The 25,479-nt window shown below is 35.9% G+C and overlaps 1 protein-coding gene across 3 annotated transcripts; it reads right to left on the reverse strand.

The window, feature by feature from the left end:
• Window positions 1-1,532: 1,532 nt before the first annotated feature.
• Window positions 1,533-25,067, reverse strand: LOC112502181 (DEAD-box ATP-dependent RNA helicase FANCM). Of its 3 annotated transcripts, XM_025106021.1 has the most exons (23): window positions 24,978-25,067; window positions 24,558-24,888; window positions 21,786-21,929; window positions 20,762-20,844; window positions 20,536-20,650; window positions 19,461-19,552; window positions 18,930-18,984; window positions 18,720-18,841; window positions 18,534-18,647; window positions 17,834-18,027; window positions 14,274-14,401; window positions 8,496-8,556; window positions 8,305-8,375; window positions 7,384-7,433; window positions 7,137-7,302; window positions 6,863-6,990; window positions 6,432-6,767; window positions 6,101-6,167; window positions 4,537-5,139; window positions 3,372-3,830; window positions 3,224-3,275; window positions 2,620-2,763; window positions 1,533-2,181 (listed from the first exon to the last, which is right to left on the reverse strand). In XM_025106021.1, exons 1-23 carry the CDS (start codon window positions 25,017-25,019, stop codon window positions 1,680-1,682), a joined length of 4,059 nt encoding a protein of 1,352 aa, XP_024961789.1. In that variant the 5' UTR covers window positions 25,020-25,067; the 3' UTR covers window positions 1,533-1,679. The 3 variants fall into 3 exon arrangements, with proteins under 3 accessions (XP_024961789.1, XP_024961790.1, XP_024961791.1); XM_025106022.1 differs by lacking the exon at window positions 18,930-18,984 and having other exon boundaries at window positions 18,720-18,893; XM_025106023.1 differs by lacking the exon at window positions 1,533-2,181 and having other exon boundaries at window positions 2,675-2,782.
• Between the last annotated feature and the right edge of the window lie 412 nt (window positions 25,068-25,479).

Genomic DNA, 25,479 nt, shown 5'->3' on the forward strand with positions numbered 1-25,479 from the left:
CACGAATTCAAACATCGCTTTAACAAGTTGTATTTATGCATATTTTACTTGTAATTTTGAATTTAAAATAATATGCATCAATATACAGTACTTTATGCATAAAAAATAATTTTTAAGAGTTTTTATCAAATGCTTTATAATATAGTATAGATATATAAATCATTGTAATATTATGATGGTTAACATAATATTATTAGATTAAAAAATCACACAAAAATAATAATGTTCGGGAAAATCTAGATTTTGAGTAATTAAATTTCTGAACAAATAAATCACTGATTTTTTGAAATCGATTAAATACATCCTTTTAATCTATAAAACCGATTAATGTAGTAAATTTTTTGAATTTTCTGGTTATTTTGCATTAATAAATAAATAAATTAAATGAGTGACATTGTGCAAACCAATTATTGTATTTTTAACGGGATATATATAAATCATAACGTGTTATAATTGGTCATATGAATCGTAATGGTTATAATGTCGTATAAGGTTAAATTTTAATAGGTCATATATATGGGTTGCAATGTATATGAGGTATACTAGATTATACAGGGTTTTAATGAATTATAATAGGTTAAATGGGTTGTAATAAATTATAATTAAATTCGTCACATGGATTTATATGACGTATAATATTAGGTTGTAACGAGTTATAATAGGTAGTATGTGGTGGTAGTGGGCGTCATACAGGGTGTAGTAGGTGCAATGAATCACGATGGGGGATATTACATCGTAGTGGTTAATAAGTTATTATGAATCGTAATAGGTCATATTAGTTCATAACGGTTATAATGGGTCATATGACCCATTACAACACAATATGACATTACAACCAATATAACTTATACATCACCAAGTGACTCATTATAACCTATATGACCTAATTGTAACAATATGTACTGGAAAAAATCAACTAATTTACAACTTTTAATAAACACCATAAAATGGTACAACTTTCTCCCTAAAAGTTAACATTGAATACCTATACACGGTTGGTTTCAAATACAAACCATATAATTCTTCCAGATCTTACAAACCTAATCTCAACTCTTGATTTTGTTTATTTTAAAATTTAGAGACGGTAATAAAATACGGTTGAGAGAAATTTAGGAAACGAAAATCCACGTTGTTGATTATCTACATGTATGGTTGAGATCGGTTTGTAAAGTCTGTACGAATTACATGGTTTAGGTAAAAAGAACTTAATATTGCTTCGATGAAAGTAAGTGCACGTGTCTGTACCTCCATAAACTCTTTGATCGGGTTGGTCTAATCCTTGTACAGACGTCTAGTCTTCATTTTATTACTTTCTAAACTGATCTAATGACCTTTAACCAATACATGGTTTGAAAACTAGGACAGATGTGGGCCCGTAAAGTTCTAGTTTTTTTCGATCTGGTTCTTAATCCTAAACAAAACGGTAAAAAAAAATAACCGAAATAAATAAGGCTATCTTTTCACCCGAAGGTGGGATTAAAGATTTACCCAAAAAAATAGTAGAGCTAATGGTAACCATAAAAATCCTCTGACTGGTAAATATATACATATCTTGAATTCCCTTCCATCACCACTGCTGTCTCCATGATAATTACACAGAAGGTCACATTCCCCTTCATTCCAAGAATATGTACATCATCAGCCAAAAACCTATATATCAATATGCATTTAAGTTATCATCAAATTCCCAGATCAAAGGAAGGACAATCCAAAAGATCCAAATTTTGGTTGTTTGGTTTTTCGTTCATCAACTCGGATTTCGATCTCAATTGTTTTGTAGCTTCTTCCTCCAATGCATCGAGATCAATACCTTGATAGAACTCGTCATCCTCAAATGCATCCATGTTTTCTCCTTGCCATGTCGATTCTTCGCCACCAGTTTCTGGTTTGAAAAAGGTTTCCTTCTCTAAATTACGAATAGGAGGGGACCCACCTTGAGAAAAACTCAACTTTCTTTTTCGGATTCCATTGAGGGTGGTAGAAGAGAACCCCACGGTGTTCAAAGGGACGGATGAGGAATCACCAATCGTGCTCATATGAGAAGTATGAAGAGATGGGTTTGTGATCCCAACTGCACTTCCACTATCATGCATTTGGTCTATAGGAACAGCATTATCGGGACTAAGATCTACGGATAAGTGTGACGATCGCTGTATTGGTGTTTGACTGAGTAAAGACCGTCTGCCATAAAAAAAACATATAAGCGCGAAAAAACTTATCTGCAACTAATGATGAAAAGTCAACAATGCATCAAAATGCAATTTGTCTTGGTTCCGATGTAGTGTAACAATGAACTTTGTTTCTGGATTAGTGTAACAAACAGTCAAATCTTTCTATTTCATACCCATTTTGACCCATAATGATGTGGATGCAAAGTTGTTAAGTATCATGGTAATTATTGACTACGTTGAAAGCACCACATCAAATGTCGCTAATACAATGTCGAATAAAAACTCGTTTATCAGGTAAAATAGGTATGGAATAAGAAAAATTGAAGGTTTGTTACACTAAAAATGTAAACTTCGTTATATTTTGACCTTATGAAAAGCAAAAATTGCATCTTTAATACAACCACTATCATACAAGTGGGGATAGAACTCGAAATTCAAGGGAACAGACCTATAAAGAGCCATCATATCACATTCAGCAGCTTCCGCCTGCGTGCTTGCCACCGTCGGATTTATCCTGTCATCTATGAAACTACCATCGTAAGAATCTTGCCCGTTATCAACATCCTCATCACCAGATGCTTCAGACGACACCCTGAGATTTCATCAACCACCTTTTTAATTTCAATGACATATTCAGGCAAAATCCAATGGATGATATTTTGTATTGAACAATGTCCTTGCTCATAGAAATAACAAGGGCAAAATGTATGAAAATGCAACATGCTTTGATCTGATTCCTGTTTTGTGGAACTTACCTTCATTATTCATTATGGTACCTCAGATGTGATATCTCGAACATTTAGACCAAAATATGTTGCACAAAATAGGAATCAAACCAAAGTAACACTGCATTTTCTAGCAATTCTCATATGTAAACCAAGTACCTAAATGCTTAAGATGTCAAATATGAGGTATCAAAATGAAGATTTTGAAAGGTACGTTACAAAAAATACGAACCACACCAAAGGAGGTTGCATTTTCATGCAGTTTGCCCAAATAACAATGTGAAAGTAATGAAAACTTTAACATCCTCGATATAAGCACGGACTTACTCAGCTTCGTCTTCTATAAAAACTCTGGCATCATTAAAAAGCTTCTTGTCACCTGGATGAAAATATAAATGTCAAGTGGCAATGAGTGCCTCATACAAAAAAGCACCATAAACGCTTGAAGATTAAGCCCTTAAAATTTGAATTTTACCTCTACGATGCATATGAGATGCATGATCCAATCGAGCACAAGATCTACCAGAAACTGATGTATGGCCTGCAATTTCTTCCCTATCTGACAAATTCCTACTTTTGGTATCACCATACTTACGTAACCTTTTAAGCCTATGCTTTGGTCCACTAACGGATTTTTCCCCTGAAGTTAAAATCCAATCTTTACTACAACTATTATCATACAAGTTTGTCACAGGAGTTCGGATTTCTCCCTTAGACTTGGAAGCAGAAATGCCCTTTTCTGAAGAACCATTCACTAAATCAATTCTCGGAGTTTGTATTTCTCCCTGCATACATTGAGCTGCAACATTTCTTCTATTAGGAGTACTCTCCTCGGCTCCTTCATCGTTCTTACTTTGGACCAATGATATGGGGGCATTGGGGAGCATATCAACATCTGGAGTCGTGCAGTTACCTTTCAATTTACTTGATGTGCCTGCACAAACTCAAATTTGTTCACTAGAGTATATTCTCTTGCACCAGTACATATACGTAACAGAAAGAACTTTCAAGATTGTTCTTCATCAATAGGTCAAAATGAATCAAAATGCACCAAAGTTTGGTTTAGTTCCCATCTAATGTTACAAAGAACTTTTTTACTCAATTGATGTAACAAAGTTTCAAAATTTCCTATTTTATACCCATTATGAACGATAACCTGCTGTTCTTGTAGCATTTGATGACGTGGATACCCTTTACGAAAGGTTTATGAAATGTTAATGAAAGGGTTATGGCAAAGTGAACAATAAACTTGACATCCACGTCATCAAGTGTTACAAGATAAGCAGATTACCGGTAAAAATGGGTAAAAACGAAGAACTTTTGAAAATTCATTACATTGATTGAGAAAAAAAATTATTTGTTGCACTAAATAAAAATTAAGGCAAACTCCGTTGCATTTTGCTCTCATCAAAAATAACCATTATGTTGATAATTGACCATTACTGTAATTTAGAGATGGGCATGGACTGGTCTTACAAATCAGGTCTGGTCAAAACCATCCAAAAAAGCCCAGTCCGCCCTAAAAATCTTTGGTCTGATATGGTCCGATCAGATGCTGTCATGGTCTGGACCGAAGGGTCTGGTCTTTTTGCCCATCAAAATAATATTGAAAGCACATAATTGTGGGGTGAAATACTCACCATTATCTATAGGGGACTCTGGAACAACACCACACATCAGTAGATTTGTTAGTCGGGGACTGAGATCAGCAGCTCTAGAATCGGTGCTTGATTCATCAGCTGAATGAGTGCTGTCTACAACAGCACAAGGATTCTCCCTGGTGTTAAATAACTCTATATTAGAAATTTCTGTCTGCAGAACTCTACCTTCTCCAGCTAGTTTGTCCTCTCGCAAGTCATTGGTGTTCTGTGAAGATGTCACGAGATCATCATTTCCTTGGCTTCTTACCAGGGTAGTAGAAACACCATATACATCCAATGTTGTCCCGGGGTACTCTCCACATGGAACTTTTACAGGATTAATATCAGACTTCGAACAGTTCAGAAACAGGGTGTTCCGTGGACTATAACTTTTAGGCGGAGAAACTTGTTGCAGAGGAAACGACGGTACAGACAGAATCAGAACGGTTCCAAGTGAATCAACAGACATAAAATCCGACCCAAACAGAAAAGAGTGGATGGGAGGATCTTGGGATCGAACAGGAGGGCAATTGTGTTTCTGCTCAGTTCTGGAGGTGTCCAGAAGAATATCACTTTCAAGTTCTTCTCGTATCGTATCATCTTCTGCAAACATAGCAAATCCAACATGAAAAGCTTGAATCATGAAGCACTATTTAAACAAATGTATCTTCCATAAAGCAAGAAAATATCAGAGACAATTATCACATTTAATTATTCATGGAAGGATGGCTTATAAAATAATTTGAGTGCCAACAACAAATTGGCTAGGTCAGGAGAGAGAGGAGTATGGCATTATCTATAACCAACACGCAAAAGTTACCCAAATAATAAACCACGTATTATGCCTGAAAGAAATGAAAAACTGAAAACACAAGTATACTTCCTAAGAAAAAACTCGAGATATATACACATACATATATATGTGTTTGTATTTGACACAGACAGAAAGAAATCTATTATAAGAACTAATCACTAAGTATAATTTTTCCCGAGTTCCTACCTTCTTGTCAGCTTCGTATTTTTATGTATACTAGTCCTAGCCATGCTAGTATTATAGAAACAACTTTGATGCCAACAATATTGGGCACTTAAGCCTGCCCACAGTTTTTTTATTAATATATTCACTCTTTTCTACAACCAAAAGCCATGAAACAGAAAGTACAGAACAGTTTTGCCTGGGCCTGGAAGAGGTGGAAGGCGAAAAAGACATGGCAAAACAGCTTGACAACTAGTTTCATATACTGTACTATCAAGAAATATTAGCTAAAGCATGTATGATATGCATGATCTTGTAATAATGGCACTAAATAAACTCAACACTCGGTAGTAAATCAAGTTTCCACAGCGAGGGAATACATCATCTTATTAGAATAATATTCATAGGTATGCATCTTATTCAAGGCCCAATAGAGTTAAACTATTGAGTACCCTATTTCAGGTCCTTATTTATCAAGTAATTACTTGAAAGAGCATTTCTTAAATAAAAATTCTGCCTTTAAATTCACCAATGTCACAAATATACTAATTGATATGAACCACACAACCCTCAAGCCTTTTCTGTTACCTCCTGTATTGCTATTGTGATGCTCAACGCTTTCAACTCTGAAGCTGTCTGCCAAAGTCTCTTCATCCTGAAGTAAAAGAACAGAAAAAGACGAAGTCAAAATGACAGATAAACACATGCCTGGCTAGTTGCGCTGAGCAGTTGAAACTTGCTCAAGAATCTCGTAACATAGAGGTATGAGTTTGAACCCCACACTTAGGTATTGAACAATGAATTACCAGGATATGTAAGTGGACAGATGGTAAAATGTCACCTCCTCAATGTGTTTTTTCCAAGGTTTATAGATAAAGACAATAAAAGCGACAACGTTTAGAAAGAGATAAGTACAAACCCAGCCGTCGAAGGATTTACTATGGTTAGGAATTGGTAACCCTTGCAAACATTGCATTGTATCAATTAGCATCCTAGTTCTCAAMGAATGAGCAACTTCATGCACTCTTGATGGGAACGCTTGGAAGTGAGGGAAAGCGATAAGAGACGGCCTCCAATTGTTTTCTCTGGAAGGGTGAAAATACTTTGCAATCAAATCAGTCTCAGCATCGGTAAGTTTAGCTTTATATTTGGGTGTCTGAATGTCATTGTCGTCTTTCACTTTCTTTCCACGAGGAACAAATTCTTCAATTAACAGTTTGACAAGCCTTTTTTCAGGTCTAACAACATGTGGAACCTGATTGGAGAATTACAGAGCACAAAATATTAACAAACTCCAAGTTAAGCTAATTCATGATCAAATAGTTGGCATTTCCAAACAATAAATCTTACCATCCTTGGACTAGAGTGAAAACGGAAACTATTCATTCCTCCATTTACCATATGTTTTTTAATAACCTTGCTGCTCGCTTGCTTTCTCATATAACCCTTTATCTCTGTGCCTTCACAAGCTAAGACCAGTATGTTTGTTAAGGAACTCTTATATAAATAAATGTTATCATTGCTAATCCCAAAAGCATGCGCTTATTGTAGGATGGGCATGGTGAAACAACTTTATCATTGCATGATCCTGCGATGAAACAAATAAGACAAAATAAAAGGATATCAACTCGTCCTTCATTCTTCCTACCAGTTCTGCCCATGCGCTGAATCATCCGCAAAGGTGAGACATTAGCATCAAAACATATAACGAGATCAACTTCCATGATATCTAGGCCTTCTTCTCCAATTGACGTCGCGACAATAACATTGAATTGACCAGCCCGGAATTTCTATAACAATTTCAAAAGATAAAGCAACACTACAAAAAACATGAAAAAACCAGAAGGAAAATCAAAGTTGGAAACCGTTACCTCTAAAACAGCCTGCTGTTCTTTTTGTGACTGGCCCTTGGATCTTTTACCTGTGCAAAAATACAATATAAATAAAAAATTCTGAGTATTCACCACATCTATATATATATAATATTATATATATATAGAGAGAGAGGTGGGTTATTATACAACCCCTTACATTTGTACAACCAATACAACTCAATCTCAACMGTCCATTTAATTTGATGAATATGTRATTTCATARAWDTTTTGATTGTTTCCTAATATAAAGTATTGATCATAATTAATGAACCTTATTCATCTTCCATAAATATGTAAATCATAATAAATGAACTCTCATAATTTCCATTAATATTTCAATTTCTTGGGTTGCATTGGTTGTACAAATGTGATGGGTTGCATTTGAAACAATGATGGCAGTTCCACAATCAATCATTGAAGCTGAAATTACTTTAGCTACATCATTTATCAAAAAGATTTCTGTTCTTTTAGGCAAGTTAGCACAAAGTGACTACCCTAATCATGAGAATAAAGAAGAAAGTGCATCTATGGTCTAGGCATAATACTTCAAGAAAGATAAAGAACATAGATGATGACAATTCCATTCCCACTAGCTTGTTCGACCTTCATCATGAACTTATTTAATCATGTACCAAGCAAAAGTCTACCACATCATCTACCGAATTCTGCTTGTGTCTCACTTTCATGTGAATACCTAGATTACCTGCTAACTCCATAGTCTACCATCCCCCTTGTCTCTTTATCCCATTTATATAGAAACATATAGAAAAGAATCACCAAGAACACACGCTAAATTATATAAGAAACTATTAAATTTCAGAATACAGTATAGAACTAACATACAATAGCAAAGTGATTAGTGAAAAGGATTTCGAGTGCCCTCTAAGGTAAAAGAGAAATACTGAAAAAATTCCTAACCTGAGCTTTGGCCGATAAATTCTGTAGCTTTAACATATGTCCCGATGGTAGCTAATGAATTCATGATGTCCCTGAAAATAGTAAGATGTATATTTGAAACTTTAGATGAGCTTGAAATTTCACCGCCTGCTAAGCATGTTTATCGCTAAAATCAAAATAAATGAGAGCTCAAGATATTCGCATATCTTGACCTTACACTTCCTCTAAAATTTGAGAAAATGATGACCCTCGACTTCTGTGGATCTTGTGTTTCTGCATATGCAACAATTGTCAGAATCTCCAAAAAATAATATGTTATTCCTCTTTAAATGATTTATTAGATCTCTCTCTAGATAATATTTTCTCCAACATGCACTCACATGGAAAAAATAATCATTTTCTTTGCTTTCACTAGTCTATACTCGTTAAATAGCACTTGTTAGTATTGTGCTTGATCAATTATCCCTATTTCCTTGGACTTGTTATTACAATTCAGTGTACCATTTCACATTTTGCTTTATTATAGAGATGGCTCTGTTTTGTTCTGCAACATCCACATCAAAGTTGGATGATGCTATCGAAGAAGGATCATTGTCTTAATTAGGTATACTACTGGTTGTCTGGAATTATTGGGGTTGTTTGGTTTGAGGTACAAGAAAAAACTGTGATCAAGAATGGTAAGGCTGTAGTGCATGTTGCAGCCTGTAAACTGTTTATGGTCAAACAAAAGAATGAACCGATGAGATGGTTGTCAGTATCCAAACAGCGATACTGGAGGGGGTGGCAACAGCGGTAGTGGTGGCGATAGCGGTGGCAGTGGCAACGGTGGTTGATAGAAACGAGAACAGAATAATCAAACAGCAAACTAAAACAAAGGGTTAAGTTATTTGATTATCGGATTCAATAAGATTGAAATGACAAAATCAAGAGGAAGCGATGAACGGCCTTTCCTCCTGCCCAAGCTTTCACAGCCGGCCGAATACTCTAGAACTATAATTCTTGTCTGCCCTCCCTATTACTAACCCATTAGTATTTATAGTATTCCAAGGCTCGGTCTGATCATCTACAATTGGCTTGGGCTAGTGGGCCATTCCTCATCAATGCCGCCGTGTTGAAGAGCAGGCTTGTCCTCAAGCCTGAAATCAGGGAACCGAGTCCAAATGGCAGTTGCATCCTCCCAAGTAGCTTCTTAGCCATGTCTTAACTGAAGGTTGACTGTAAGGTGACGAGGAGACTCCCTGCAACTGAACAAGGGTTTCATCTTTCCAGGACTGCCTTTGTTGGGTCTGCCAATTAGAAACTATGTTGCCCAAGGTTCCTAACCATGCTGTGCAAAGAATCATGTCCAAGGATCCCAAATAGTAGACCAAAGCATCTACGATACAAGTAATGGTCCCCCAGTTGTATTGAGACCCCTTGGCATACTTCAGAGATGCGAACTCGGGTACCACCGCCAAAACAGATGGAAAGAGGGTTTGTTTGTCGAATTTCCAGTGCTAAAGCCAATGCTAACTGTTTCGAGATGAAGTTATGTGTTGCCCCACTGTCAACCAAAATTAGAGCGGGTACACCGTGTAGTTCCCCAGCTAGTTTAAGTGTCTTCAAGGACGGAGAAAGGTCTGATGCAAATCCATAGAACTCAAGGGCATTACACTCACCATCTAAGACTGGATCATTGTTTCCCTTTTCCTCAAAACAACGAACTTCACCACCCTCTCCCAATTCCTCGCCGTTGGCCAACAAAATCACCCTGAGTTGTCCCTCGGTGCACTTATGTTGGGGAGAATATTGCTCCCCCCTCCCTCCCCCAACTGAAACACGGCCCACATTTGCGTCTATCTTCCCATTCTTGCTTCGTTAGATATTGAGTTCCTGAGTAGTATCGGTTAACGGGTGTGTTTTTAGTAGCATCGAAGGGTTTAAGTTGAGTTTGGCCCGTATGAAAATTGAGCCGATTGGACTAAGGGTAGGTTGAATTAAGGATGGTGGGCTTATCTATGCATTCACCGAATCTCGTTGAGTGTATTTCCAGGAATAATTCAGTCTGCCAGTTCCATTATTGAACGACGTTTTACCACTCATATTGGTCTTAACCCCATGGCAGTTGCTAGGGCTACGTGATGGGCTAGATCCATTGCTTGATCACAAGTATGTGGGTTGAGAACCCTAACCCAATTCTTAATATCGCTTTGGAGGCTACGAAGGAACATCCCTATAGATTGAGTTTCTTACTGATTTGGAATAAAGGCTGAGAGAGCTTCAAAATTCTTGATATATTCATCAATATCCTCTTCCTAGTAAGTGATCCCAACACTTCATGTGCGTTGTGGAATTTAGTTCCACCAAATTGGACCATCATTTCGTTTTGAAATTGATCCCAAGTGGTGTGTGGGTGTTTGATTAGAAGATTAGTAAACCAATTAAGGCAGATCCATCCATATACATTTGAATTAATTTTAGTTTCTGAGAGAAAGGAGTTTCATGAACCTAAAATAGAATTCGGCTTTAGTGATCCAACCTCTGGGATTGACGCCCTCAAACACGGGAACTTTCACCTTAGGCATCGAGAAAATGGGGGTTTCAAAGTGATTGTTCCTGATGAAGGAACCCAGGCCATGATCGAGATTCTTCTCACTGGAATCATAACCGTCATTCTCCGAAGTTCTCTTGAACACTGATCCCTCCCCTTCTTTGTAATTCTGTCATTTGCCCTGATATTTTAGGTAATCTGTCGCCAACTTCTTGAGAGATTTGGGCAATTTTGAGGATCTCCTTGATGGAGTTGACCGACGAGGACAGACTCTTCACCTGATTAGAGAGGGCTTCGATTTTTCCATCTTGAGCATCAATCCTTGATTGGAATCGTGTGTTCACATGAGTCTCTGGAGCAACCGTCGTCTCCCTTGATTGTTGGATTTTTCACACGAGAACAAAATAATCAAACAGCAAACTAAAGCAAAGGATTAAGCTATTTGATTGTCGGATTCAGTAAGATTGAGATGACAAAATCAAGAGGAAGCCAATGAATGGCCTTTCCTCCTTCCCGGGCTTTCACTACCGAATACTCTAGAAACCATAATTCTTCCATGCTTTCCCTATTGCTAACCCATTAGTATTTATAGCATTCCAAGGCTTGGGATGATCATCTACAATTGGGCTTGGGCTAGTGGGTCATTTCTTATCGGTGCTGACATCCATCATGATGGGATGGAACGGAATGGAGTAAATATAAGTGTATAATAGTTTTTACTTAAAAATGGTACGAAGGAATTGAAATTCCTTGCTAAAACCCAAGAAATTTACATTCCACCATATGTGGAATTTGAATTCCTTAGCAAACGTCAAAGGAACCAAATGCGGGAACGGAATTTGGTCAGCGGGATTGCCATTCCAATTCCTTCAGATTCCAACGAACCAAACGCCACCTGAAAGTTTTACATGACGTTTACTGGACCATCTACAAAACCAGAGAAAAATGTTTTGATACTCTAGAATTCACTAGAAAATGTACCTAGTATCTTCTTGTATCGTGTAATATTGTCTAGAAGCAACCAGACTACTCTTGATAGCCAGAATACTCTGGATACTTGTAAGTGTTTTGTAGATAAAATAGAACATCCTAAATTCATGTACCCAAGGAAATCTTGTATCTCGGACTCCGTATAAAAAGGTGGAGTCTCATTTCCAATTCATCCAACAAACAATCAATTAATACAACAAAGCATTTCTCAAAAAACTCATGTCATTTCAAAGTTATTTGATCCCAGTTCTTCCATTAAGCCCATTCTCAAGAAACTACAAGGCTGACTTAGTACATTCAAGGCACAAAGTATCAAGGTAAGATTGATCATTAAGAAGTATAAAATAACCCGTTAAACAAGTGAAATCAGAGAGAAGGTCTACATGTAGCAACAAGCAATAGGCGGTAAAAGGAACGACAACAAAGAGCAAATGTTTTTGCAACAAACCGAGAGCAACCCCCCTATTGAGTACAAGGAATGAAAATATTGGCAAGAAGTATGCACCCTGAACTCATGGAAGGACTTCAAGCAAAATATCAATACACAAATGTATAACAACATTGAGTACAAGGAATGAAAATATTTTTGTCGGCCAACACTTGGATATTATCAGTGAATAAGTTTTCATAAATTTACTTTGCTAATGCTGGAAATCCCATATATGTTGCATAATGAATGATCTCAATTCCTAGGCCAAGACTAAGCTTCAGCAATGTAGAGTCCAAGATCTCGCATCCAAAATAATCGAAGTAGGGTCCTTGGTAGACTGAGTATAGAAAAGAGCCTCTAACTCACAACAATTCACAACCAAGCTACAAAAAGGGTGGAAGAGGCAAGCATAATTGCATACAAGCAAGTAACCTCAAAAAGACTAAAGCACATCAAAAGCCTCCACCTGCAAGGGTTATGTGTGCAAAAAACATTGATTAAAGGATGCCTAAAACTAAGAGAACTCGCTTCCATGCCAAGATTGCTCGTGAGAAAAAGAGGCAGTTGAGAAACAAATTGGCTCAATCCAGGTCCACACTCCACAACACTATACATGCCTAGCATGAGAAACCATAGAGGAGGATCATTTTGGTGGATGCTCGAGTCAACGGCCGACAAACAAAAGCCTTAACGGCCGACAATCACATAATTTTATCACGAATGTAAAAAGCTAGAAGATTGGACCTAAAGATACATGCGTAGAAAAATCAAACAGAACCATGAACCCTAAGGCAAAAGATATGCTCAACATTACTAGGGGAGTGACCATCTAGATTGGTCCAAAGAACGGTAACTTCAATGTTTTAATAGTTCCAAATCACTATCAGCTAGTCCTTGAGATATATTTCTTTAACAAAGCAAAAATGACCCTCCTACCATCAATGAACTCTATTGCATCATGCAGACAATAACACAAATCAAGGCCCATCTCAAACGAGATGCATAGACAAGGCACAAAAAATATGCATTATGTATGTATGTAACAAAGAATCAAGACACAAGTGTCAACATAGAAGATCCCATAGGAGATCATGCCGAAATTGTCATGGAGCAAGTGAGGATAAATGTCATTGGCCACTTGTTCTCCATGAGATTTACCAGCACCGCACACATGGAACCTACTAGACCACAAACAATACTCCCACAAAGAAAAATGCTTGAAGACTATAGAATTAACTATGAAACCGTAGAGTTATAAAATGTATTCTATGCCTACTTGTATCTTGTAAAGTTGTCTTGAAATCTAGGTTGCTCTTGATACTTATAACGAGTTAAGAGTATTGTGTAGAATAACCTAAAATTTCTTAGACAATCATGTATCTAGAGAATTCTTCTATTTAGGATGTTCCAAGACCTCTATAAATAGGTGAAGTGTCTCATTTGTATTCCATCCAACAAACAATCAAGCAATACAACAAAGCTTTTCGTAAAAAATATCTCTCACGCATTCTTTCAAAGTTTTTCTGCAAGTAATTCCATGAAGCCCTTCAAAAATGGCAATGTTGACTTGGTACTTCTGAGATGCAAAGTACTAAAGTCGCATGAGTCATCAAGCAGTAAACAATAGCCTAGTGATATAAAGCTCTAAAAGGCTTGCATTTGGTCACCACCACTCAAATTGACCAAGTTTAGTTTTAAGTTCATAACAATTCACACATGCTTATGATATACAATTCCAAACACATGGGAGAGGTTAAAAGTAGCCGGTCTTCAAACGGCCATGTGTAATTGGTAAGGTTAACAATAGTTGACCTTCAAAAGGCCCACGTATAATGAGATAATCTAACTTGTAATGTAATTTTCCAATTAATTGTCTCATATCCCAATGCATTACATGAAGTGTGAGAAGTTGGACAGCTTTCCTTTTAAGTTCATAAGTAAAGTTAGCAACGAACATAAGCAACATCAAGTAAAGTTAACTCTCAACATTGAAACATCACAATAAGTCGAAAAAGAAAAGAAAAAGGACATGTGACGTACTGAAGTGTTCAATCAATACTTCTATCATCTTTGTGAACTTTGGACTAAGAACGCCATTAGACACGTTTTTTTCCATTATACCCTTTACTTTCTGAAGAGCTTCATGTGAACTCAAAAGGCGAAGAGACCTGAAAGTTGATCAACGTTAGCACGTTTAAAGACTTAAACATGTCAAAACCTCTAGTCTAACCAAAGCAAGAAACCAAAAAAAAAAACATATAAATTCACAACTTTAACTTAAACTTTTATAGAAACGTAAGCATTTCTTGGCTAGAAATCACTATCGTGTTTGGTGTCATGAGACAAATTGGTTCGGTTGATACAAGACCCAAACTTATTACCCGAATGAAACCCCTTTCACATATCCATACCATTCATCACAAAAAATGTGAGCCTTGTCCACAACAATTGATTAAAAAAAAACTTAAATACACATTACCTATCTTGTAACCTTTTTATGGTTGAAGGTTTTACAAATTACAACCACGTCACACATTTATATAGGTTCACGATAAAATACATTTAGATTAAACAAGTCAAAATCAAAATTGTAACTCAAACTAATATCACATTATCACGCATAACAAAGATAAGTAGAAGTTTAAAACGAATAGAATAATCCAAAACATAATGAATAGTTTGGTTCAATTCAACCTTAGAGACACCAAATATATGTGTACATGTATAGTATTGTATATATGTACAACTTGGGTATAATAGTAAAATAAATTTTCAGTAATTACTTTTGGTTGTTCATGAAATGGGTTAGAAGGGAAGCCCCAAACTAAACCACCCCAAATAGTTGTTTTTCAAGTATAACCCAGTTTGCTCCATAATTCATGTATAATTAAGTCAACTGAATACCGATCAAATTGATGCAGTTTAGTTTGCTTTCACACAATTTAAGATGGGATGTTGCTTCTACTTTGGCAGTAACAAAGAAATATAATTCAATTTGCATGATTAGGACAATCTCACCACTACAAGAGAGAAAGGATCGAAGTTTTTTTGCTTTATTAAAAGATCTCGATGAACTTCTAATGAGATTACCCATGGATGCCTCCGGCATCCACGGGTCACGGTATGCATGCAAAGGAGATTGAATATATATATAGAGGGAGGATCAAACGAGAATGCTAAACAATTAGAAGAATACGCACGGTCAAATCACGTGCAAAATCACATGTGATTTTACATTAACGGCCAAAAAAGTTAGCAAGTGACCCTATGGCCGCGTGGCAAGGTCGTGTGTCGAGGTCGTGTGAATCACTTGTGATTTTGTACGTGATGTTATTCCGCCGTCTTCTTAATCTCTTAAATAGGTATTGTTCTCGTTTGAACCCAACTCTCTCTCTCTCTCTCTATATATATATATATATATAGAGAGAGAGAGAGAGGGGGAAGGTTCAAATAAGAAAGACAAAAAGGTTAAGAATGTACGAATAAATTAGTCATATGTGCATCATTGGTAAACCCAAAAGAAATCCATTTGAAGATGCATATTAGAACCTACGTTCTCTTACCTACATTTTTACCAATTATTAACATATGAAGATGCATACGTGAGCCAACGTTTGCTACCTACATTTTTACCAATTATCAACATATGAAGATGCATATGTGAACCCACGTTTCCTTTTACCACGCACATATGAATCATTTATTCATACGTAGTTAATCTTTTTGCGTTTCTTAATTGAACCTCCCTATATATATAGGGCAGGTTCAAACGAGAACACTAACTATTTAGGAAAACAAGAAAAAGATCGTTAATGTACAAAATCATATATGATTCACGTACAAAATCATACATGATTCATATATATATATATATATATATATGTATGTATATATATATCACGTACAAAATCATACAAGTTCAAAAGTCGTTCGCTTCCATTTTTTTGACATTAATGTAAAATCACATGTGCTTTGTACATTAACAACCTTTTCTTGTTTTCTTAAATAGTTAGCGTTCTCGTTTGAACCTTCCTCTCTCTCTCTCTTTCTCTCTCTCTCTCTTTCTCTCTCTCTCTCTCTCTCTCTATATATATATATATATATATATCCTTATGTGCATGTACTATATACATATATTCACCAACCAAGCTTAAAGCTTAATATGAATTGTTCTAATAATTGCCTATAAAGCTTGCTTGGAAGTCAAGTAGGGACCTTTTGCTATTTGTGGTTAACAATATAGAATAAAAGATTGACAAAAATGAGAGCCTTAAGCAACATAGATTGGCACCATGAGTGACACCTTGAGGACTCAAAAGTAAGCCCTTAGGTCAACCATTAAGGAGAGAAGATATTTACCAATAATGGTGGTCGCAAAGTGCAGCACAAGCATGACACCAACTTAAATCTGATCCATGGCATGTTGTGCTTGCCATTTATAAAAAAAACAATGAAGTGGAAGTACATGATAAAATATTTCTTGAAGTGACACGGCTAAATCATAAAATCTTGAGCTACCGCTTTGAACAAAAACACCACAAATTGTGACCAAGTTAATAAACTAAGGGTGTAAGTCTTCCACAATTAAGCAACCATGATCAAGTAATCAATAAATAGAAAAGAGTCCATCACACAATAGTGTAAGTGGGTTTCAACTAGACTACGGGTTGTTATTTTAGTAGAGCCTAGGTCAGAAAGCTGCACAAACTAGATCATCCTATACTTTTTAGAAACACTTTGTTTTACTATAAAATATTTAAGCATACCAAAGAGAAAAGTAGAGCCTAGGCCCTAGATAAGCAACTTCGTGAGAAAAAAAAAACCACTCATAAAGAAAGAAAACTTGTTTGCTGCATAGAAGAACTTGCAAAAGAGAAATGGTCACAGAAAAAGTATTTCCGAAGAAAGCACCATGTGAGATGATGATTGGAGAGAAATAAATAAAATGTTAATGTTGAAGGCTTACTTGTTTAGAGAAATAAATAAAATGTTAATGTTGAAGGCTTACTTGTTTAGAGAAAAAAATACATTATAGGCTCAACATTAGGTCTTGTTTGCTTTATTGTTATGTATTCTTGTATTGTATTGTAATTCTATAAGTTCAATAGGACATAATCACCGTATAACAGAATGAATGGTTCAGATTTTAATTTGATTAACCTAGACTCAAACTTTGAATTGTGATTGTATCATGCTAAGTTTGGCATGGCTTTGAGCATAGGCTCCATGACACATTTCATTTCCTATGTTCTGACATCCTACATGGCAAGGCACCACTTTCAAAATGTACATTGTCTTGCTTCATTATGTGAGCCTTGATAACTCAAGACAGTCAATATAGACTTGAGCAGTGGAGTTCCTAAGAAGGTGGCCATTAAATAGGAACGATAAAGCAATGTAATCATGTTTCATAGTTCTTCGAGGTTTTGATTAACTAAATTGTAAGATATCATAACTTTTGATCTGTAGCCTAATCCACAATTAAGTCAAAATAAAGCTTCTTGCTTGTTTTTTTGTTGGTCGAGGCTTCCAAACTTTTTCAGTGAAAAGATTATAAGAAACAGAATCGCTGCTTAAGAATAAGATCTACAAGAAGATACCCTTGCTCCAATTTTTCTTTAAGCATCTCATATGCTGGTGCTACGCCATGAACTGATAGCAGCTTCCTTATATGATATAGTGTAATCAGGGCTCCAAAAATCCCTTCTACTTCCCGATACTTGAATTGAGGCAAGTCATGTGGCGGAGCTTGGCGAAATTTGTCCCTTGAGTTGAGAAAATCACATGGGCTGAGCTGCCAAGATAAGATGAACAGGCCAGTCACTACTGTCCATATAAGCACAAGGCATGCTCATTCTAATAGTTATTTGACCAAAACAAGCTAAATAAATAGGTTTGGATATTACAGTTGGTAATACTCATATATGAAAGTACTTGTACGAAGAAAAAAGTTTCAATCAGATGCATTTGCATAATCATGAAGAAAAAATCGTGAATACCAAAATTTTAATCAAGTTAAAGAACAGGATAGCATGTTCATTACATTCACAATTAGTATATACTATAGTGATAGCAAACACACCATACATTTGAAGAACCTAGAAAAGGTTATCTTTTCGCACGCTCATTAGATAACAAAAAAGAAGTATCTTTATGTTTGGGTAAATCCTTCAAATAAAAATCCATAGCAGCCATTTTCAATTTACTTTGATAGAATAGCATCAAGAATAGAAAACATAAAAAAGGCAAAATTGCATTATTAAAAAAGTAAATGAAGAATCCTACAAGAAAAAATCTTACTGTTTGGATGTCTCTTTTCGGAAGAACTCCCATGGCAGAAAGCCTAGCAACAGATGGTCGTATTACATCCATTAACAGACTATTTGCTTCAAGAGCATCTTTTCCCATCGCAACCTAGCAGCATTATAGCAAGAATCTTGAATGCTTTGAAAAAATTCCTTACAGGTTTGGCAGCTTGACATGTACCTGTATTAGTTCAATCTTCCTATCATGCACATATGGAGTCACATCAGGATCGCTCTCACTTCGATGCTCAAGAGAAGATATTTGCAGGTTATCAATAACTTGCTGGACAGTCTGATGATTAGCTGAATAGTCACAGATAACATCGTGAATTAAAAGATAAGACCTACAAAATAACTTTGTGAAGGTCAGGCTGATCGATAGATGACTTACATCCTGGTGTTGCAGTAAGAGCTAATATTCTCAATTGTACCGGAACAGCCATCAACTATGAGCAAGAGAAATCATAGCATCTCAAAGTCAGAGATACATATTGGATGTATTGATGGCAGAGTAAAGACCGCAATCACAGAGAACCCCTTATCATTTGTTTGATGTATTCTCACATTCAATCAGTAAAATACAGAAACAATGAGAGGAAGTCGGATGATTATGATAGAGTATTTCCAGCAATTTGAGAAGCTGGTGGGTCTCCCAAGCTCACACCAAAACAGAATACAAAGCAGATAACCGTCCCTACATGCCTCTCACCTATTTAACAGACTCTTAAAGCTACTTCTCCCTTTTTACGCCTTGTAACAGAATACTCTCAGTTCCAATATTGCCCTTCCCCTATTAACTACTGCTATTACATCCTTACTAAAACCAACTACCCACTCTACCCTTTACTCCCACTAGCAAACGTAACCAAAAACATATTCCAGGGTATAACACTATTACAATCAGGACAGAGAAATGACATACCTCACGAACAGCCACACAGTAGGAATAGTTGCCAGATGCACGGTGAGCCTCGTCAATCACCAAACACACTAGTTGTTTTACCACACATGATCCTGCATTATACCATTTCCATAAGAAACTAGAAAGAGAATACCAATTCCACATTTTAAGTATCTAGAAGAGCTAAAGTATTGCAGGCTTTGAGATATGTCTTCACATGAGATCGGAAAAATGATGAATTTTTTTTTCATCACATCACCATGATACTGAGAAACAAGACTAGAGTCAAATTCAAACATACACACGATTGTGACACAAATCAATTCGTCCATAAGTAATCATTACGTATAGAACAAAATAGTCATCAGCTTTATGGTAAAGCCTATATGTGCCCTTCTATGTTTGCTGTTCACTTATATGTGTATAATTATCTTTCAAGATGCTTCTGTTTTGGGGGGAAGCCATTCTAATGTTAAGCTAACAAAAACAATAATGATGTATCCCATCAAGTTAACAAGAAAGGAAAATAAATCAAAGAGGCTGTTTTGACAGTTTATCATGTTTAAAATCTGTATAAGTTATGCAGCACGCTATTTCACTGTGCAGGCCATTAAATTCCATAAGTCAAGTTAAAGACTTTATATTACATCTCTTATATATGGTATCGGTCTGAAAGGTAAATAACACCATCTAGTTTTGCAGTCTGTCATATATGTGGCACTACATATACTTGCTACATTATTTCCCAGACAGTATGATAATCTTCCGGTCAACAGAGAGTAAATGATATTATCTTTTTAAAATTGGTAATCATGATATAGTATGATCAAACAAGGACACATTTAACAGTGTCATGTTTCCATATATTTAGGCATACATACTTCATACTCTTCTCATTAGGTTTATTCCCCCATTTAAGGTCTAAAATTTATCAAGAAAATCCTCTTATAATGCCTGGAACCAGATTCCACCAATATATCTTATGATATTTAGCACAAGCAGCAGCATGCTGATATATAAAACCTGACAGAACTCTAAAGCCTGGCAGGAACTCCACAGTGTGTAAAACCAACAGAATAGGATTTTAGAGACTTACCAGACTGTATATCCTTTTCAAGAACTTGTGGGGTAACAAAGAAGATTCGTTTAGCTTTCCAAAGGTCTGCTCTTTTTGCGGGAGTTGTTTGACCTGTCATATCAACTGTCCATTCCTGCAATCAATTTGATATGATAAAATGGAAAACTAGAGTAAGAACCTGAACGTCGTATTTCAGAAACTAATAGGACAAATATTTTGAACAAAAATATAGGTGATAGCTCACTTGTGGAATTCCCACAATATTATGGCATGCTTCTATTTGTTGCATAACAAGAGGACGAGAAGGAGCAGCAAACACAATCTTTCCTGCAATCAGAACATTACATAAGAACAGGAGCATCCATTCCGTATAGATACATGCTGGCTTTTTATGAAATCAACTTACAAAGTTTTGAAATTCACATATAAATTTATGTGATTAGATTATAGATGAGAGATAGCTATAGATATTATAAACTAGAATAGTATTATCGTATGTTGTTTTTAAACGTTTTAAGCTATGAGGTTAGTCATCAAATAACTACTTTAAGTTATTTTAGTAATTAGTAGCCAACAACTTTCTAATAGAGCTTAAGATGATACCTGATTGCAAAAAAAAATATTCTCCATATAAACACACTAAGTATAACATAGATATCATGCTTACAAGAAACAATCAAGAAAATTAAACAGAATTTAAGAAAGTTTGTTTATAACTTTTTAGAAAATTCCCTCGTTTGGGGGATATTAAAATACCAACTTACATATTATAAAAAAACGGACATCAGCCATTCAAAACAATATGTGGTATTTGAAAGAAGAGACAAAAGACTAGAGGAAAACAAACAGGTTATGCATTTTCAAGCTTTTGTAATCTGCTATAATGACCAACTCGTGTTTAAACAAGTTCGAAGTGAAAAAAAGGACGTAGATCGACTGAAGTATCTCAGAGAAGCATGTTTCTTGTAATGAGGTGCGCTTTTGGCGCCTTTCAGGGCATATGGTCAAATGAGAAGGAAGCATAAATGCAAATCAATAAACATATAGTCCAGATGATGTTACCATTTAACCCTTCAGCAAGATTAGTAGTTGTGCATAAACATGATGACCTATGTAACAACAGGAAAAAACGAGAAGCAATTAAAACAGTCCAGCATCAAATGCAACAAATAATCCACGACATGCAAAGAAAAAACTGAATATCTGGAGAAGCCAAAATACTATAATAATCTATAAAGTAGATAGAATTATTGAAGACATGTCATCACCATCAGGAAACCATCTGAAGTAATTATACATCACAACAGCAGCAATAAGAGTCTTCCCCAGTCCTGTAGGCAACGACACCAATGTATTTGAAAATAAAGCCGTCCTGGTAATGGATACCTGATATTCACGAACAGGAACATTTTCTGCCAGGAAAGATCAAGAATATAAGCTTGAGAATGCAAATATTTACAAAAATGTACTTCCCTAGATAGCATTAATAGCCACATTGGGTCAAACTTTGGTACATGTAATGCATTTGAATAAACAGGATAAATTAAAACCCATACAAGAATCAAACCTCCCGAACTAATTTGAATGATAATAATTATCTTCCTTTCACTCGAGTGAATTCAAACTTCCTGAACTAATTTTCTCTTCTGTATTAATGCGATAACAAAGACATGATCACGGTAAGCTTCAGCATTTTGAATGTGAAGCAAATGCTAAATGGCTTGGCACTTGCAGTATATATTTACATGTTGCAAAATTTTGACTTGTATCTCTTCGCATCTTGAATTTACAAAGAAAAATATGGACAAGAGTCCCTAACAACTTGTGCAACACTAACTACCAAAAGCTAGAATTAAATCAGCAGCAAGCTAATCTCAGCTATCAGTTACTGCACCTCAACAACCTCAATAACAGTTCAATGAACAGTCTGTTAGGCATGCATATGCATCAATAGTAGCTTAAGTGTCCCCTGCCACCATTCTAGGTACCACTTTAATTATTCTAGGCACTGATGTGGTACTCTGATGGCAATATGAGCATCCCCATGGACTTATTATTACAGTCAAGTGTAAGTAAGTGTACCCCGTTTGAGATCAGTAAAATTTTATCAGAAATTTTTTTGAAACAAATGAAACTGTGCTTATAACAATTTCATCCTAATGATATTACAATACGGAACAAAAAGGACAATATACAGGATGGGTAGAAAGAGTTGTGATACCTGTCTCTATCCAGGGAAACTACAGGATCTAAAAGAATATCCCAATCCTAAGGATCCATAGGATTAATTGTGGATCCAACACAAAAATAGAAAGATTTGAGTTGTTTAGTCTTCGAGTTTTTATTTTAAATTTTCTATATCTATACTATATAAGTATGTATCTATCTAAAATATATGCATGTTGGATTCGGCTCAATCCTTTTAGTAAAAGATTGGGCCGAGTTTAATTGAAATTCAATTATGCAAGCACTACACTTGTAAACTACTCGTGCTTTTTGGTGCCTACAGCAGGAAGGTTTAATGTCTCTTGGGCACTTGGGCTCACAGACCAAAGCCTTGACTCATCATCAAATTGTTGTTTGCACCTCAAAATTAACTATTTGAGATCCAGTCGTATGAAGAGACAATAGGATGGTAACATATGAATTTGCATTACAGCTAAATCCCAAAAACATTTTCTATTCCTCTCCGTGCTACCCAAAAAAGAAACTGAAGGACTAAGTTGATCAAGCGAACTATCCAGAGTAAGAAATTGTCAAGAGCATGCTAGAAACACTCAAATGCCATGAAAGTGGCATTCGAAGAGATCATCCTAGTGGATTAGTGAACTCATGACATGCCAAAAATTGCTACCTAAAAGAATGCCACAACTATTACCACCGAGCAATTGTCATTCTTAAAGAGCAACAACTAAGCAAATGAAGATTGTGTTCATGAATAAGAAGTAGAATTTCTTCAAATAGTTCAGGGATGAAATCAAGCAACCATTGATATTCATTGATCATCATATGAAGGGGAGGAAACCGTCTCTAGGGTAGCATTCAGAGCAAGTAATTTGTGGCAATTAACTAGTTAGTTGTTAAGTTGTTTGCTAAGATCTATGTATCACAAGGCAGCGAAACAGTGTGAGTTTTATAATGATCAATGTTCCTATAATTGCTTTTGACTCTGGTTTAAGATGGTTAACGCTTATTGTTTGTGTTTCACTACACTCATAAATTCTTGCAAGTCAATGAGTTTTGTCATCACCGCATCTGTTAGAAGTATCAAAGGAGACAAGATCAAGGTTATAAAGTAGAATAGAAAGAAGTTTGCTTTAGGTTTAGCCATTGGTCACCACAAGAATTGGAGATTCAAACCACAAGGGTGGTGCTTGATTGGTTTGAGCTTGGCTCCAAAGGTCAAAAGTACAAGGAGGTCCCAGGTTCAAATCCAAGGAGGAATAAAAATCCCCTTGGCCACGGAGGTTCAAATGCGGTGACTCCGGACTATCTGCGAAGCAGGTGGTCGCCCTGGGATTAGTCGGCTAGCATAGCGGGTTGGATATCCAGGTTAGTCAAAAAAAAAATGGAGATTCAGTGGATGATGGTGTGCTTAAATCTCAATACTTTTTGCCAGATCATCATTTCTCCTACATCATCTCCATTGTTATGCACTTTTGTGTTTCAAAAAGAAATAAAAACCCATACTTTCACTTTATACGTTAAATCCTTTTGAATGAAAAGACATGTTTTGTGGTAAATTTGATACCAGCATTACTCTGTTTAGTATTAATTATGATTTTTGACTTGGTTGTAACTATTTTCTTTAAATATTTAATACCCTTTACTAACTTCTACAATCAACAGTAACCAACCTGATCAAATTCAATATCTATTTTTTCTTTGTAACAAAGGGAATGATTGGTATTAGGTTGTACTGGTGAACACTGAAGAACAAAACCGATGCCAGAATCAAAATTTAACAACTCAGTAGACCCAGAAAAGAATAAACAATAACAGCAATGCAAGATAAAGTTATATTAAATAAAATATAATACCTGGGTATATCCAGGTTTTGGCCGCCTCGTGGTCAATGCTAACGCTGCTAACTCTTTCATCGTCACACTCAGCCTTATCTTGAGCATCATGTCTGGCATCCTGATTGACAGATTTTAAGCCTGTGAATCCAATGTATCGATCAAGTGTAGATTGACGAGAAGAAGTGGGTTTGTTGTTTTCAGTCTTAGGGCAAGAATCCATATGTAAATTAGAACTTCCAAATGGGGTTGCGCTAGTAGTAGTAGTAGCAGCAGCAGTAGATGAGAACTTATTAGCAGCCTCTTCATAAGCGACATCAATCGCTCTAACAGCTGCTTCCCAATCAAAATCCTAACGCAAAAAAGTGAATTCAAAATCAAGAACTGTTGACAGAAATTCAATGGGGTTTTGTGAGAGAAATGAATAAAGTAAGTAGTTACATCGTCATCATCAATCATCTGAACGGGAGCAGCTGACGCCATGTTTGTTACAGGCACAATCGAGTGAGTATGTGAAGCGGCAATTGAGAGAAGAGAAACCCCTTGGCCATAGTAAATAGGCGGCAAAATTGTGATATGAAAGTACAATGGGCGTATGTAAAGAACGGGTTTTCACAGGATAAAAATCGGGTTCTGAAGTTATAAAAACGTTGTGCACACTCACGGTGGCAATATTTTCTTTTAACAAATAACTAGTTGTGTACCCGCGCAATACGGCGAGAGCTATGAATTTTAACGATTTTGAAGTTTCACTGATTTTATAAGATAAATTTAACGATTATATAGGTTAGACTTGGTCTTTACATATTAATACAATTTGAATAAATAAGAGTTATAGTTTCAATTACAGACTAACGATGAAAAAATTGTATGACAGTTTAAAATCTAATATATTTAAAATCCAACATATTTAAACGACTCCACAAATGTGTTCGATTTACAC

Source organism: Cynara cardunculus, unplaced genomic scaffold (genome assembly GCF_001531365.2).
Source record: "Cynara cardunculus var. scolymus isolate 2C unplaced genomic scaffold, CcrdV1 Un_Scaffold_1013, whole genome shotgun sequence".
NCBI lineage: Eukaryota > Viridiplantae > Streptophyta > Magnoliopsida > Asterales > Asteraceae > Cynara > Cynara cardunculus.